The sequence below is a fragment of the Amaranthus tricolor genome, chromosome 13, assembly GCF_026212465.1.
Source record: "Amaranthus tricolor cultivar Red isolate AtriRed21 chromosome 13, ASM2621246v1, whole genome shotgun sequence".
Lineage (NCBI taxonomy): Eukaryota > Viridiplantae > Streptophyta > Magnoliopsida > Caryophyllales > Amaranthaceae > Amaranthus > Amaranthus tricolor.
The window spans coordinates 1,951,945-1,970,156 of NC_080059.1; the positions used below are offsets into that span (position 1 = coordinate 1,951,945).

The following is an 18,212-nucleotide window of genomic DNA, read 5'->3' on the forward strand; positions in this document are numbered from 1 at the left end:
TAGTGATATTTTTCCTTATAAGATATTTTAATATGTAACAATTAATAAAAACAAAATGCAAGTATTATTTCGTTAATAGTGTTGCATTATATTGCATGCCCTACCATAGCTTCCCATTAGCTAATGGTTACTTTTAGCTGTGTTTGCTCGTGTACTTGTGTACAGTATTAATAGTGATAGCTTCATGTCATAAAGAGCTAAATAAGAACGAATGAATGATAGACAACATCCTCCTACTAGAGTCCTAGTGAGTTAGTCAGAGGGGTCTTTGAGCACGTCTACGAGTCTACACTTAGTTACGGATTTTCAATTTTAAAAAATCGATTTGAGTATATGTACATTTGATATATTTTGGTATCCATGGTATCTAAAGGCAAATTTGCTACATTTGTACGTATAGATAAGGTCAAACACTCGTTTTTGCACGTGTATTCAACCAACTCAGTTCTTTTATGCGTTATATGTTACACAACACCGTATTAATAAAGTTAGGTATTTGAAAATATATTAGATAGTGGATTTGTTTTCATAAAGCTTGTATATGTGTTACAATATATAATATATCAACAACCATCAGTTTAAGCTATGATATCATGTCAAGAAACCAATTCAACTAACAAGTTAAGCTGATAATTATAGCTCTAAGATACTCCATCATGTCCAACAATATGCTTAACTCTAATGATGTCTAACAACATGTGTATAGACTATGTACGTAGTCTTCGTACCAGTAACTCGGCCTATTGCCATCTATAATAATTGTTGACTCTATATCTTCTAAAGCGACCTTACATATAATTCCGAATCATAGAAATGATAGTATGGATCCTACAACGAATAACTCTTTTTAGATTGGTTTGCAATTTAGATGAATTCAATAAATTGATGTTGCAAAAGCTCAATAAAGTTCAACAATCAACATGCATATACAATAAGCATCATCATTATCATACTTCATCTATTCTACTCATTGAAACGTATTATACCCATATAGAGGAGGGCATGCAATAAAGAACGTGTAGATCATAATCATGACAATTAATTTTTTTTTAAAATCTAAGTCTGTATTAAATGAAAATTATAAAGCGAATAAAATTTTCTGCTAATGATTGTTGGTTCATTTAAACTTATGTAACAACTAATCGACTGAATATCACTGTGATTATTGAGTTTATCAAATTACAAAAGAAATATGGTGATGATGAAAATGGATGATCTTAGACCATATGTTAAGAGTGACCATAATTATTATCCAAACAAAAAAATTGAGGGGCAAGATCACCCGATCTTTATCCTAAAGTGCCAAACCTTAATTTCTCATATCTTTTTATTTCTAGAAACGCCAAAGAATAATTTTGAAAGTGAAAGTAATTCATTGAAACATTCTTTTCGTTGCTTTGGAATGTTACACTACCCACTATTAGCTTGCACTATTCAATTCTATCATAACTTCATGAGGTCCACTTCCAAAATATAAACATTAATTCAAAAAGAAATTAGAAATTAGAAATTTTAATTTTTCAAAAAATTAGAATTTTACAATTTTAAACCTATAATACCATAATAAAGCCACTTTTTCATCATTTAGACACGCATATTTAAAAAGAGATTATGTATATTTGCTGAATGGATACATAAACCAAAATAAATTAAACAATAATAACTTGGAAAAATTACCTAGAATAATCCAACATTTTTATGATTTTTCTACAATTATTTCGACTTTAAGGGGTATTTGCTTAGAGTAATTTGGGGTAATCCGTTGACCTGCTATAGTAAGTAATTCACCAAAACAAAATAAACTGATAATTAATTTAAAATTAGAAAAAAAAAATTTGAAAATTTACATAAAAAATTCTAAATGATATAAAAAGTCATAATTTTTTTTAACTTCTTTCATTTTTTTCGACATTTTATTTTAATTTATCTTTTTTCTAAAAAAAATAAGACTTGCTATAGCAAGTCATCCGGTCACCTGATTTATACTAGAAAAATACCCTTTAAATTAGAATTATTTATAGTTAATCAATAAATAAGATTATTATTAAAATCATAAATAGGTTGGATTATTATAAGTAATTTTTTCCAATAACTTTAACATATTTATCTAATTGGTTATTGAGTTTCTCTTGCTAAAATATCCATTTTACATCTTCAACTTTACTTTCTCGAAGTGCTATATAGATAGGTTACGTCTCAACTTGCAAGTAATATATATATATATATATATATATATATATATATATATATATATATATATATATATATATATATATATATATATATATATATATATATATATATAAACAAAACCTAATATTATCAAATATCATATAACATCTGAGTGATATTGATTATGTTAAATCAATTGGGAAAACTACGGTAAATAATACCATTTTTCTTAATTTCTCTACAATAATACTAAGTATTGATTAACTATGAAATACCAACTTAAGCGGGTATATTTTTCTAGAATAATACCAACTTTAGTTTATTAATTAATTTATCAACTTCTTTTGTCTTATAATCACCTATAGTTTGATTTTTAACATATTAGGGATTTTGTAGGAAAATTTTCTTTTAAGTTGGTATTATTCATAGTTAATCAAAAGTTGATATTATTGTAGGAAAATAAACAAAAGATTATATTATTCCAGGTAATTTTTTTAAACTATTGATTGGATAGGTCGGTTCGAATAGATACAATGCATCAAGTTTCATTGCAGGATTAGTTTATATTATCATTTTAAATATTTTCAAAATACAAGGTAATTTTTTTCTTAAAATTTAAATTAAGTTTAATACATTTAATTGTCTCAATTTCAATCAAGGCTAGCCCTTAATTTGGATCATTTGATTAATTAAAACCCAGTTATATAACACATATGCACATTACATATAATAATAAGAATAATAATAATAATGGAGGTGCTTCACAATGTAGCTGTAATATAATGTGAGTATATCCAATTCACCATGGTCTTCAAATATGAAATATTCCTAAAATTTATACGTTGAGAAAATGGAAATTTAATTCATAAAATTGATTATTAATGTATGACCACATTAATTATAATGACTGCTGCTGTTCATCTAAAGTAATGTATGTCAAACAAAGATGCCTAACAAAAGAAGAGGTAGTAATGTTCCAAAATCATGTTGAAAGGTCACATCTATTAATGTCACTCTTTTTTTTTTTTTTTTTTTTTTGTAAATACGTGAATGAGAAGAGTTACATAAAAATGGTGGTCGGTTTCTCCATTCGCATCACTATGGTGGTCGGTTGCTCTTCATCATTGGTGTTCGTATCAAACTAATACTTTGAGCTGTTATCATGATAGATCGTCTATTGGTGTGACAACCTCAAAATAAAATGTAATATACTAATAATTTATATTTTTTTGCGTTTTTATTTTTTGTCCAATTTAAATTTGTCCATTTTAAGAGAGAGAAATTTAAATTAGATTTTTAAAGTATATATTAAAGATAAAATATATTCATGTGAAATCTGGTTAGATTTGTCTTGATGTTTAATACTCATATAATTTTTATAATTTTTATGATGCGTACTTATAGATATTTAAGGCTTAAAATTTGCTAAAAATATGTGCAAAAGGTAAAGTGGACAAATAAAAAGAAACGAACGGAGTATTACTAAGCTATTTAACCTATGTATAATAAGCGTCTTATATTAAAACTGTTTTATACAAGAATTTGTGTAATTTCTATTGATCTTAACAATAACATTATAGAAGGTAATGTAGATAGCTACGGAAGAATAAAAAATACTGCTATCTTCATTTCCTAATATTCTTCCCATTTAAAATATTTTATTTTGGAAAGATAAATTTGATTATGATTTTTAAGACATATATAGATGATTAAATATATTCATGTGGGATCTTGTTAGATTCGTCTTAATGTATACTTTTTTATCATATATTTTTTATAATTTTTTATAATGCATATTTAGAAATATTGAGGCTTGAAAATTACTTTAAAAATTTTGCAAAATGTAAATGAAAAGAACAAAAAAGAACGAAGAGAGTATTTTTCTCGTTTAAATTGTTTTCTACTTTTTAATTAAATTTCTGCGCAAGTTTTTATATTACTGTGTGAAAAACAAATTAAAACGAAGAGAATGGTATAGAGTGGATAGAATGCTACATCATATGTTCGACTTTATTTGAAGTCTATTCAATTTATTTTAAATTCAATTTTCATCTTACCGTATCTGTTTTCTTTAATGGGCTTATTCGAATACATGTATTTTTATTGCATCTAATTGTTTACCCATTAATTCAAATCCAACTACTAAGAAACTAAACAAAGTAGCAAATGTGATGGTTTTATGGTGATATTATTTCTATTGGACTAAATAATTTATATTAATGGCCTTAAATTAATTATTTATAATCTTAAAGCGTTTACTTGTAATCTTAAAGTGATCAATTATAATATTAAAGTAACAACTTTATAATGTAAAAATAATCACTTATAACCTTAGACTAGTGCTTATAATCTTGAAATGAAAAATCATAACCTAAAATGATCATTAATTAAAAAATACTAATTCTTTATTGAGATTGTCTCATCGTGAGACGAGTTCAATTGGATCAACCTAAACTATTTCAAAAAGAAAAACTGCTTTTTTATACAAGTGAGAATTCAAATTTCATTGTTTTTAAAATTTTTTTAATAATGGACTTTTTATATGGACCTGTCTCATGGTGAGACGGTGTCATACAAGACAGGCTGATTAAAAAATAAGTTAATTGTTTGGACTACTGTCATATAAGACTTAATGAAGAAACTAACGATATTTGAAGACACAAAAATATGGACGAGACGATCTCATAATGAGACCGTTAATTTCAGCCGATCTAATTCGCGCGTGTAACAACATTTTAATTTTCTGGGCATTTATCAATTTTGACCTTAAAGGTATCAATTTTGAAAATTGATACTTTTAAGGTCAAAATTGATATCTCTAAGATCAAAATTGAAAAATGCCCAAAAAATGAAAAAATGCCCAGATCGTTACCCGTTCAAATCGGGTCAACCCAAATTAACAGTCTCATTATGAGGCCGTCTCGTCCAAGACCAACTGATTTGAAGAAGGCAAGAATGTAGCGATTAGGTCCCACATCTGTTGGACATGTCAAATTTTGTGCCCTATTAAATGTTGGCCCAAACGTATTAGACATCTTGTAACTGAATGTCGGCCCAATTCGATCGTTTTTTCCGGAGAATTTGTTTTCATTCAAATTGTACTCCTATAATTGATTGCAATTCGGTAAAATTTACCTTTTAACTTACTTGAAAATTTCCTATCATATAGTACCCTAATGAATACTCCCCACTTGAGCCATTCCGTTTGCATCAATGAGTAACATCTCCATCAACCACCCATGACAACCATTCAACTAAACACCTAAAAAAAATTTTCTTGCCACCCTCCTAGTACCATTAGGTTTAATTAAAAATTCGGATACTAAACGAATGTTGACTCTAATTCAGTAATGTAAAAATTAAGTATCAATTAAAAAAATAAAATATATGAAATTCCTTTCACAATATTATTGATAAGACAATTGACCAAACAAATCATATTAATATTTTATTTTACTTATTGACAAAAGAAAAGGATAATATATACTTAAGACCGTCTAAGTTATGGCCTAGACTACTTGATAAAAAATATTAATATTTAATGGAGTAATACATAACAATATAACACAAAAAAATACTTGTCATATCGGCTTAATATACATGTTGAAATATATATTTGACTTATTTTATATTGATACACTGAATGTGATCCTTACTAAAAAGAAATAAGAAATTCCCTTTAATTATAATTCTACAAAATTAATAATTAATTTAGCTAACCGTGTGTTAACAACCCAATATGATAAAGGAAGTAGATGGTGCCATACAATTCCTTTTCCCTTAATTTCCAATTGTCCCATCTTTCAGGGGACAATTTACAATTCCTGGCAATTTCCATGCACTTCCAATATTTCTGCCGTCAACATGAGAAATACTTCCTATTGTGTGATTCAATGATTTTGAATACCCGCTTGACCAATGGCTGAGTGAAACCTACTTGCTAAAAATTTGTAAAAAAAAAACATAATTAGGTGAGATTTTGTTTGAATCATGTAATTATATAGTTTTACAATACCAACTTATTATAATTTTATTTATGCATAATTCAATGTATAAATAATAAAAATAACACATTGAATTGCATAAAAAAGTCAGTTTAGCAAATATAATGACACGGATAAAATATAGTTGTTGTTGCCTGTCGCTGAGTTAGATTCCATTGTTTATGGATGTCTATTAGTGACAGGAGTGAATAGACCGATTAATGTCCCAATTACTACTATGTGGCTCTGCCTCACATGAGTTTATCAATAATTTTATTTTTGTTTATCTTTTTTTACTTTGTAATAATTTTATTTTGAGTAACGTTCCTACTACTAATTTCTTTAATTCTTTATAGTATACATTTTCTTTCACTTTAATCTTATATATACATTTTAATTGCTCCTGTTATGCATATTGCATATTGATTGATCAAAACTCAAAAAATAATTATTAATAAGTGATAGTTAACACTGTTTCTTATCATCAAAACAATTAGATAGTTATCCCCTTCACTCAGCTTACTTATAATACTCCTATAAAAAAACACTAAAATCACAACAATAGATATCCTAATCCTATCTTCCCGACACAAAGTTATTTTGACTTCAAAATTATCATCCCCTTTATTATCCACCAAAACAAGTGCTCATCTGCCGACAAAATATCAATTTTACTTTCTTGGCAATTGTAGATTAATTGATTATTACTAAACCCAAATTTTAGTATCTTAATTTATACAATTAAATATTCATAAAACTATATATAAAGAGTAGGTAAACCAGACGTAAATCAATACTACTTTAGATGAGGAAGCCCAAAATTATATTTATCAATATAAAAAGATTTTAAGATGGTTGTGGTAAGAGTTGAGTTTTGTAGTAAATAATGTTTTTTTCGGTGTAAGATATTCTTAATTAATTATCTTCTTCTCTCGGTCTATCATGTAATACTCCCTCCCATTTCTTTTTATGGTCAAGTCACGTTAATTGTTTCATTTTCATTTTTAGTATGGTTTTTTGACCTTAATGCTCTTAGTGGGTATGTGTTATTTTCAATTATACTCCCCATTACCCATACTAATTGATCACCCTTTACATTAATCAAAACATCTTAAACCTAATTAATCTACCCACCCATTAATCACTCCCTTCCTTTTTAACCCTAAACCCTACCCATCCTTATCCCCTTTTCATGTACTCGTGCTTTGTCTTCAACCCTAATTCTGAGTTTTTTCTTCATCATCTTCCTCTCCCTCCTTCTCTGTACTCCTCTAATAAGGATTGTTCTTTTATCTCTTCTCATGCTTTCGTGTTCTTTTATCTCTTCTCATGGCAAATCCCAGTTCGCCTTTGAAATATCCAGCGAAGAACCCTAGATATGAGAATCCTATCTCGCCATTCAACTCACTAATGAAGAACCCTAACTCGCCATTCAACTCACCCATGAAAAACAATAACTCACGTACTTGTGTTTATCTAAGTATCCCCAAATCCCCTTACAAATCGCCTACTAAGATTGAGTTGAAGGGGTTCGATGATGAAAACCCTAGATCTGGTCTGAAGTCATTTGAGGAAGAGTCTTTTGATTACTATGATGACTCACCTTCTATTGAGACTGATCCTAAGTGGGGAAGAGAACTTGACTCTGAAGGTGAACCGATTTACACACTTGAGCCTGATATGTATCCTGATCATGAATATTCTTCCATTGATGCTGTTTTTTCGAATACTAATTGTAAAGAAGAAGATTGGCTTGATAAGCTTGGTCCTTTCTCAAGTGAGTATCTGTTCGTGTTGGTGCATGTTGATATTGACCGTTGATGATTTTTAATTTAAACGTTTTTTGATGCATTTTATTCCATTGCTCCGTGATCTGTAAGTGAGAGCAATTTTTAGCCACCATAAATCGAACAAACGGGGTTTGAATTGTTTTTCAACGTTTAAAGCACAAAGATGTTCGATTTTCCACTCAATTATTTAAAAAAAATAAACAAGTGTACCTGAGAGTACTGAAACAACCAATTTTTTCATTAATGAATATTTGAATACAAATGTTTCATTGAAAACAACATAAACTTTTTGTTGTTTGCATCTGAAATATCCCATGTTACAGATCCCCAAAATATTTTCAAAATCAAAAGGATTTACATTTGAAACATGTTGATGTGTTGGTTAATGTTGTGTTGGCTGCTGTTCTTCGTGGACTGCTGTTTTGTGCTATTATTGCTTAACTTCTTCCAAGAATATGTGTTGGTTGTTGTTTTGTTGTTCATAGGCTGGTTTCTGTTATGTTGGTTTTGCTTTGTTGCTCCCAAAAATAATGATGTTGTGGTTGAAATTGGTTGTTGCTGTTTTCTGTTAATTGTACTTTCCCATGTCAGCATTGCCATTAACTTGCATAGTCCTTTGTTCAATCCCCCTTGCATAGCCAATCAGTTCCACTAGCTGATTCATTTTATCTGTACTTAGTTTTGTGAATAAATGTTGAAGTGAATCAACATCCAATTGTTTTTCAATACTTAGGTAATCTGGTAAAGGGCCTTCCTTTGCTGCCTTTGTTTTGTTCATGTGAGGAATGTGATAGTCAAATCCCCCTTGTCTTTTCATGACCTCTTTCATACAAGCTTGTAAAGTGATGAATACAAACCTTAAGCATCGTGAACTTAGATTCTGAAATGCATTATTCACAGCCTTAACTCATCGTGTTACATTGTAAGCAGCTTTTTGATATTGCAAAGCTTGAATTGATCTAAAAAAACCTAGATCTAGTATATTCATGTCAGGGGAATTTGGAGGTTGTTGCACTAATTGTATATGAAATCCATTTTTCATTGCCTCCTCCAAAAATTCTCTGTCATTATGTGCTATATGTGGCTTGGCATTATCTTCTTGAATATAAATGTGCTTTGACCAACCTTGAGGCCATTTTGCTCTTATGGTTGGTAACACATTAGTTATAAGCATGACTCTAATGTGCTATTTTGTAATTGACTGTATTGGCTTTGTTTCCAACTCCCCCCTCTTCTTATTCTTGGAGCTTCTTTTTGCTAGCTCCTGTGTAATAAATGACCATATTCCTATCTTTCCATCAAAAAAGACATCACCATTAATTGTAAATATTGGCTCTGCGACAGCACACATGAACATGATTTTGGGAATGAACCTCTTATATTGACACTCTCTATGTGGTTCTACTTCACCCGGAGCTAGGTAATAAGTTTTTGTCTCTCGGGTTAGATAGAAATGTTTTTCATCTATGTGAACAACGTTAGTATATGGTTTAAACTTGAATGCATCATTTTGTTCATCATATTCACATTTAGATAATGCAAAACTTAACCTGTGTAGCTTGTTGTTTTCATTCAAAGTCGATTTGATTGCATTTGTGTGCTTTCTTTTGACTTTGTTCTTCTTCCACCTACACACCGTTGTTTGTGACACCTCCATCTACTTTACTACTGAATGCTGAGTACACTTGAGTTCATATTTAATGGCCTTAAACTTTTCTTCATCGAATTTGATTTTGTTTGCTGCTTCTCTGCCCACTCTCTTACTGTTGAGGTTAATCACTGTGTTGTTATTCCTGATCTGCTTCTTCACTTCATTCCAAAAACGTGTGATTGTTTTCCTATACACTTGAAACTCAGTCGCAAGTGCATTGATTGTGCCTAGCACTGGTTTGCCTTTCTTATTTAATGCAGACAGCAGCTTCTGCATTATTTGTGTTCTTTGTTGAGTACTTAAGTTTTTTGAAGAAGCCATTTTTTTAGATGGATGTGTAATTAATGACTTGTGTTTGGTCTATTTATTGTTTTTGTTTTTCATGTAATGATTGGTAATTTTTGTTGTTTTACATTTCATTTTTGGCGCCTAATTGTAACTTATGGAAGCTTTAGGGACTCTCATTTTCATTTTACTGTGTGTTTTGATATTTTTGAGCTGTAAATGGCGCCAGACATCATTTTGGCTTTCTTTCATTGGCGGCAGTTTCTGATTTTCTTATTTTTGGACATTGTAATTTGGGGTTTCAAATAAATTTGGGTAATGTGATGAATTTTTTAAATTTGAAAATTTAGTTGTTTACAATTCGGTGGCTATTTAAGAAATTATTATTGCGTCACTTTTGGCAATTTGAAAATTTTGAAGTCAGTGATCGCAAAAAAATCCGCACTCACATGATCAGTAACGTTGTAACTACATCGAAGCTGTTGAAGAATTGAGAAGGCTATCTGAGAAACCGTAACGGATGTATTTAATTTTCTTTAGTAGTCGGACAAATTTATGTAATTTCCAAAAATTATTGTACTTGTAGGACTTATTTATGTACTTTCGGAGTTAAGTAGACGATCGATGTAATTTTGGTCTTAAACTGAAAAAAAAGTTCAGACTTTTGGTGCCAAAAAATCAGCTTTTAAATTGGGCTCTATCCTCAAGGTCCCATTTTGACTCTCCTTAAAATCCGTGAAAAGTCAAATAGGACTCCTTAGAGGAATAGGAGGGGGTAAAAAATAATTGAATTAAAAATTATTATAAGTTTAAATTATTTGAGTAGCTTCGTTTTATTGATACTAAAATCAATAAAATTTACTTCTTCCGTTCTAAAATACTTGCAACGTTTGCTTTTTTACGTAGTTCAATGCACTAATTCAATCCTTAATATCTATAATTATGTACGATAACAATTATAGAAATTTGATATTAATGATCTTTGCAAACGAATCAAACAAAATTTGACTTGACTATATTTTAACTTATAGATTACAAATTAATCACAAACTAAGGTAGATAAGTGAATAGTGCATATATTTTCAATATTACAACTATATTGAAACGAAGGAAGTAGAATTTAAACATAAAGTCAAATTATTTTGTGGGTTAAGGACTCAAATATCTCATACTCCATTTCCCCATCTGTTCCTTTACATATATTACACTTTTTATGTATATTTAGTTAAATTTATTATATTTTTATGCATATAATTCCGTTGCTTTTATTAATTCTCATTCACACAATTCACCCCTACAAAATCATTCATAAAATTTAATTTATTATTTTATTTACTTAGCAACCAAACTATTTTTAATATTTATTTATGCACAAACTCATTGATAGGACAAGGAGTTTGCAATATGCACTAATCTTTTCTTATTTTTTAAGATGGGTTGTGAACTTGTGATAGACTCTAACAGTCTAACCTATCGCCTATTAATAGCTCTGCCTCTCTGATGAACTATTGATCAAGTTCACATGGCATAACATCACTCCTTAAAATCCAAACTTCAATTACAGAGAATTTATTTGACTTAACGACTAGATTTCAAATTAGATATCGAATTAATTTATAATAGAAATTTACATTTATATTACTTTCTCTGTTCTAAAATAGTTGCTATATAAGAATTATTAATGCTATTTATTTTTCAAGTTTATTTTATATATTGCGGCTAATATATTAAAAAAAAATAGTCAAGTGAGATATTGTTTCAATCGTCTAAATAAATACTTTAATAATATCAAATTTTTATAATTTTTAGTTTAGCATTGCTTATTATATAAATAATTAAAGTTACGGATTTGATTGCATAAAAAATAAAATATAACAAATATAATAAAAGAGAAGAAATGTTTTTTTATATAATTAAAATTAATTTTTAATATCAAGTGATATACTGATATCCAATTCAGTACCTATAAATCAAATTTAGTTTGAAGGCGATCAATTTTCCTATAGACTACTTTCTCTCTCCTCTCACTTCATTTTGTTTTGCTCGTCTTGTCTCCTGTCTTTTTCAGGATCCTTACTTTCATTCTCTATTTTGACTGCTTGTAGCTAGGACGAGCATTTCTTACTTTTCCAATAGTATTCCTAGTAATGTTTTTTGAAGTTTTGAATTACTGAAAACTTGCTTTTCAATCACTTTATCTTTTTCTCCTCATTTAATTTTATCTTCTTCTGCGCTTCATTTCCCCATTTATACTTGTTGAAGAGCGGGAAAAGGATTACATTCAACAAAGAGACCTGTTTTACCTCAACATGCTCCATTTTCAGGTACTGTTTTCCATCTGTGTCTTCAAAATTTTGATCTATACTTGTTTTTTTTTTTTTTGTGCTTGAAATGAGTGCAATGTAGTATAATTTTGAAAGGCGTTTGGTTGAATTTTGGGGTTTTGTTGAAGTTTTTAATTTTGTTTGAGATTTTGTGTTCTGAGTTTTGCTTGTTGTATTGTAATGTTTAATGGGTATATTTTTGTATTTTGTGTTTGTGATCAATTCCTGCTAATAGAACCCAAAATTGAGAGGACTTTGTTGAAGTTCTAAGTCTGTTTTGGAATTTGGGTTTTGGGTTTTGGGTTTTGCTTGTATTTGTAAGTTTAATGGGTATTTTTTGTATTTTGTGTACAGTAATAAGAACCCAAAATTGCACTTAAGAGTGGAAACATGTACTCTTTTTCAATCAAAAGAATCCCAAATTTTGTTTTTTAAAGTTGCTTAGGTAGGTAGAAAAGAGTTGCTGTACTCATTTTTTTCTTTTTTAGTATGGAAATGACTCAATAATGGTTGTTTGGCATGTATTGTAGAGACCTTTTTATTGGAAGTACAGTTTTGTGAATTTTATTACCATTTATGTGTTAGGGTTTTTGACATAATTATGAGCTTTTCTATGTATGAGTATGACCAATTCAAGGATTATGTTCCTCATAAGTCATACCTGTACTTTTTCATACCTTTCTAGAGATAGTTCTTCAGTATGTATAATTGCATAAGGAGGTTAGTCACTTTCATTTCCTGTTCTCTTGAATTTTAGGATTATTCGTAAGCATATTAAAGGATGTTTAAACAAGGTCTAGTGTTTTTTTTTTTGCTTCACTTATATGGTATGGAAGGTTTTACTTGGCTTTCCGCATTACTCTCTGCATCCCATTAGAATTGCAACATTTACGTTAAAAGCTCTCAATGGGACATATGGGTACTTGCTAAGTTCCTTTGTGATAAGGGATTTGGCTTGTGATTTAACATCAGTTTCATTGGGGTTGTGTTTGTAATACTTGCTATAGCCAATTGGGTTTTAAGGCTCATAAGAAGTGGGGAATGTCAAGCAGCTAAACGGCTTTGACATATTTGCTACCTTGCTCATTTTTGTCCATCTTAGTTCTTACTGCTTGTTTGGACTGTAATCTCTTGTTTATTTGTCATTAATAGGAGTAAAAATTGTTACTTAAGGCACCAGAATTGAGAAGTATTGGTAGTAGAAATGGAGCAGTATGAGATACTAGAACAAATTGGCAAGGGTGCGTTTGGCGCAGCCCTTCTTGTACGGCATAAACTTGAAAAAAAGAAGTAACTCATTTCTTATCTGCTGTGTTGAACATTCAGTCTATAGTACTGCGAAGTGTTTTCGCATTTCATGGTCTATATTCTTAGCTTGACAGCTATATGTTTTAGGTATGTCCTCAAGAAAATCCGACTTGCTCGTCAGACAGACAGAACCCGCAGATCTGCTCATCAAGAGGTCAGTTTAAGCTGTTAATCTGATAATATTAAATGTTATTATAACTTCATAGCTATATGCTTTTTCACCTGGCTGTTGTGCAATGTAGTAATAGTTATGATTTTCACACTATAGAAAGGACATTTTCATGCCTTGATATGATGAATAAATGCACTACATTTAAGCTAAAGATGCTTACTTTACAAGGTTTGGTGTTCATATAAAAAATGATAGATGACTTAATTTATTGAAGACAAGTGACTACTTTACATCTAAAATATCTTGTATTCCTCTTGATCTTTCCTCCAGGCAAAATACTTCATGTTGTTATTTCTGCCGCTATTGAGTATTGACTGTAATGTGTTTTGCTGTTCTATGATCTACAGAAAGAACTAATTTCTAAAATAAGGCATCCTTTCATAGTAGAGTACAAGGACTCATGGGTTGAGAAGGTTAGTACATGCGCTATTTGATAGCTCTTATAAAGGTCTATGTAAGTTAATTCATTGTTTTATGACAAATGCTCTAAAGCTAAACACAATATCTATGCTAAAGACTTAAACCCATAAACAATATTCTGAATCTAAACCGAATTTTTTTAATCTCTATGGTTTCTACACCGCCTATAGGCTGATGAGTCGGCAATACCTTTCTATCCTAATCTGTTCCTTGGAATTGCATCTTGTAACCTTCAAATAAATTTGTAAATACACGGCTGCATTTGTTAGTGGTGCCAATACTGTTTTAGTATCTTGTATTAACTCTGATATTTTGTTGTGCTGGATCACAGGGTTGCTATGTCTGCATTGTTATTGGTTATTGTGAAGGAGGTGACATGTAAGTTTTCCGACTATTCTTGTATATGTGGCAAGGCTGATATACAATTCACCTGCATGACCTTTAAATTCGCAACCTTTGTTAATTGCCTTGACATTGTAGGGCGGATGCCATCAAGAGAGCTAACTGCATTCACTTCAATGAAGAGGTATTTTATATGTTGCAAATATAGTTTCTTTTAATCGAATTATACTTCGACATTTTTTTTTTGTTTTTATTTTTTTATTTTTTTTTAATTTCTGCTTGATGTTCTCTTAATAATTATGCTTTTTGTAGAAACTTTGCAAGTGGTTGGTTCAACTTCTGATGGCACTGGATTACTTGCATATGAACCATATCCTACATCGAGATGTCAAGGTTAGTTAGGCTTATAAGGATATGGATCTTGCTGTCATATTTTGAGTTTTATTATGTGCTGACCTTTATCTTCTCGCTTTTCAGTGTTCAAATATATTTTTGACAAAGGAGCAAGACATATGTCTCGGTAATTCAATTTCATCATATCAACTCTTGCACTATGCACGCTTCAATGTTTAATACTTTATTCTTTATCTGTTTATTGATGAACGCAGGTGATTTTGGTCTAGCAAAACTATTGACTTCAGATGATCTTGCTTCTTCTGTAAGTGGTTTGTTGATGCGTTGGTAGGCCTAGATCCTCTTTTTCTGCGGTATCTAAAGTCCTTGACTCACCTTCTTGTACTTTAGGTGGTTGGAACTCCTAGTTATATGTGCCCTGAACTTCTCGCTGATATACCTTATGGCTCAAAGTCTGACATTTGGTCTTTAGGTTTGTTAATTGTTCTGTAAAATTTTCTTTACAGGGAGCCTTCTTCTGCCTTTGTATTTTTTGGTATTGCAACCTGACATGTGTCTGTTTCAGGCTGTTGCATCTATGAAATGGCTGCTCTGAGACCTGCCTTTAAGGCTTTTGTAAGTTGCTTAAAAATCTGTTGCAATATTACTTTCTGTATAAGCTCAGATATTTGCATAATAGTTTGTAACATAACGGCGGACAAAATGTTGATTGTGCTGTATTCCTTTCTCTATCTCCTTCCTGTACTAAACTTGAACTACCTATTTGATTGTCGGTATTAAATGTTGGAAATGGTAATGAAAAGTCGGTGATTTTGGTAGGAAAATCACTTAAAAAGTATAACGGACATGCCTGTTCAACTTCAATCATATCATTTTCTTTACAAAACTTATTCCAATACGTTACCATATGGTATTAGCCTATTGGGTGGTATTTGTAAACAAAAAGCTTTTTTTATGATCAAAGTTTCATCACCATGAGAATGACATGGTAAATTCCATAAGAATTTACACTATAAATCATTTCCATCAATACCATTTAGTACCAACAACCAAACGGGACCTTTTCCATACTATTCCTTTTTTTTTCCGGTACCCTTTGGGTATCTTTAAGGAAACAAGAAGATTGGAATTACCTGCTTCCGAGACAAAAATTATGTTCCTTTGTGCAATTATTTACAATGCATTTGATTTTTTGTAGTGACTTTGTTTATCCTCTTGTTGTGCAGGATATGCAGGCCCTGATTAACAAAATAAACAAGTCAATTGTCTCTCCACTTCCAACCATGTATTCGGGTGGATTGTAAGTGCTTTCTTTTTATACATTGTAGTAACTTTTTCTACTTTGACTTGCGACGGAATGTAATCCTGCATTATATTTCTAGAGTTCAATATGGATATTCTCACTCTATTTCGCCTTTCCATTTTGCAGTAGGGGTCTTGTTAAGAGCATGCTAAGGAAAAACCCTGAACTCCGACCCAGCGTATGCATTCTTTCCTTGTTCACCTGTTTAATTTTTTGATGCCACTTTTCTGTGTTATTATCTATTTCCAGTTTGAATGATTTGTGCCTTGGCGTCGGCTTTCTTTTTTAAATATTGTGACTAAAATTCTTTGATTGTCTTTGTTCTGATGACTCCGATTTATAATGTTTTTGACTTCATTGTTTCAGGCTGCTGAACTTCTTAGGCATCCTCATCTTCAATCACACGTTTTCAAAATTAATCTGAAGTTTGGGAACCCACGAAGAAACACTTTACCAATATCGTTTTACGATAACCCGAGAAAAGCTAGATTCCTTGAGGTCGAGGAAAATCCAAAGCTTGTCGAGCGAGAGAAACGAAGATCATCATACAGCAATGACCGAGCCCAAAATCCCAGCATCTCTGAAGCTGAGCTGGACCCCCCGTATTTTAACCAAAAGTTCGCAGCGATGTCTATTGGTAGCATGCACAAGGAGATTGGCATTGATAAGCCAGTTGTTGCCAAGGCTTCTACTTCAAAAACCTCTAGGTTATCAACACCCGCAAAAAGTTCAACCGCTTTTAGGAGGTTGTCGACATCCTCTAAGATCTCCACTAATGCTTCCAATCGTACCTCGGTATGTTTTTCTTGCCCGTTTCTTGGGGTTGGTTATCTCACTTCAAAAGATCGAATAAAGTTAGATATGATGGCTGGTAATCGGACCTTGTAGTATATAAGTTTGCTACTTGCTAGTCCTGGTTGACATACTTGACAATGCCTTTGTTCTTCCTGATCCTCTAACACCAATCGTCTAAATCATTTTTTGAATCGCTCGTTTTGCAGCTTCCCATGTCACATACTCCAACAACTAAAGATTCGAGGTCAGCACGTAGAGTTTCCCTTCCACTTTCAATGTCAAGCAACATGGCGGCGGACCATGAGACCCGATACAAATCCAATGTCGGTATCCTTCACAATGTCGAGTCTCCTGATGTATCTGTCAATGCACCACGTATTGACAAGATGGCCGAGTACCCATTAGCATCTTCCAATAGTCCCCTTTACCCTGTAAATAGGACCTCATCAATCTCTGCTCAGTGCTCTTCCACCTCCCCGAATGTTGTTGACCGCTCGATAATGAAGGACAAGTGTACAGTACAGACTGTTGACAGAGCCTTGACCAAGCCAAACGTGGTCAATGAGCTTTCAGAGCAGAATCAAGTCAGTGGTTTATCCAGCAAATCGTCATCAGATTCCAGGCAACAACGTTTTGATACCACCTCGTATCAACAACGTGCTGAAGCTTTGGAAGGTTTGCTCGAGTTTAGTGCCCGGCTTTTGCAGCAAGGGAGATATGATGAACTTAATGTGCTCTTGAAGCCCTTTGGCCTCGAGAAGGTGTCATCAAGAGAAACTGCGATTTGGTTGGCGAGAAGTATCAAAGAAACGGGTGCTTAGCTATGTTACTTTCTTCCACTATTTCTCCCTTGTATATCGGCTACCTAAGTAGCTTTGTTTTAGTTTGGTTCGCATCCGGCTTGAACCAGGTAATCTAGGCTTTAGGATCAAAATCCTTGGTTGGGATTTTGGTGATTCTGTCACATTTTAGATATGAGGATGCTTCAAGCAGTTATTTAGGCTTCGGAGTTGCTGCTGCTGCTGCTGCTTACGTTAACCTGCACGATAACAATTACTTATGTTACTAGGACTCATGTATATTTGTACGACATTTATATGTGTTCAAGTGTTCAATTATATATTTTATTAAATTGAGCCAAATTGAAATATTCAACTGTTCAATCATGTTCAAGTGTCAAGATTCCGATGCGGGTATCTGAGGTAAAGAGAAGAGTTTGAGGACAAGTACATAGTCATACTTAAGTGCCCTTTAGTTTAGGACAAGGGTTTTGACTTTATAAAAATGTTTATAAAAGTGTTACTTACAAATTC

At 31.5% G+C, this 18,212-nt stretch overlaps 1 protein-coding gene across 1 annotated transcript; it reads left to right on the plus strand.

The window, feature by feature from the left end:
* Positions 1–11,901: 11,901 nt before the first annotated feature.
* LOC130798531 (serine/threonine-protein kinase Nek2) lies at positions 11,902–18,047 on the plus strand. The gene is made up of 15 exons (XM_057661556.1): positions 11,902–12,205; positions 13,358–13,495; positions 13,601–13,667; positions 14,033–14,098; positions 14,437–14,483; positions 14,586–14,631; positions 14,760–14,840; positions 14,925–14,967; positions 15,056–15,105; positions 15,192–15,273; positions 15,367–15,416; positions 16,028–16,101; positions 16,231–16,282; positions 16,471–16,899; positions 17,106–18,047. The coding sequence occupies exons 2-15, from the start codon at positions 13,410–13,412 to the stop codon at positions 17,718–17,720; spliced, it is 1,788 nt and encodes a 595-aa protein (XP_057517539.1). The 5' UTR covers positions 11,902–12,205; positions 13,358–13,409; the 3' UTR covers positions 17,721–18,047.
* The last annotated feature ends 165 nt before the right edge of the window (positions 18,048–18,212 follow it).

Coding starts and splice junctions, on each gene's coding strand:
- LOC130798531 (XM_057661556.1), top strand. CDS start 13,410: ATGGAGCAGTATGAGATACTAGAACAAATTGGCAAGGGTGCGTTTGGC. Junction 14,099..14,436: donor AGGACTCATGGGTTGAGAAG/GTTAGTACATGC, acceptor GCTGGATCACAG/GGTTGCTATGTCTGCATTGT. Junction 15,106..15,191: donor CAGATGATCTTGCTTCTTCT/GTAAGTGGTTTG, acceptor CTTGTACTTTAG/GTGGTTGGAACTCCTAGTTA.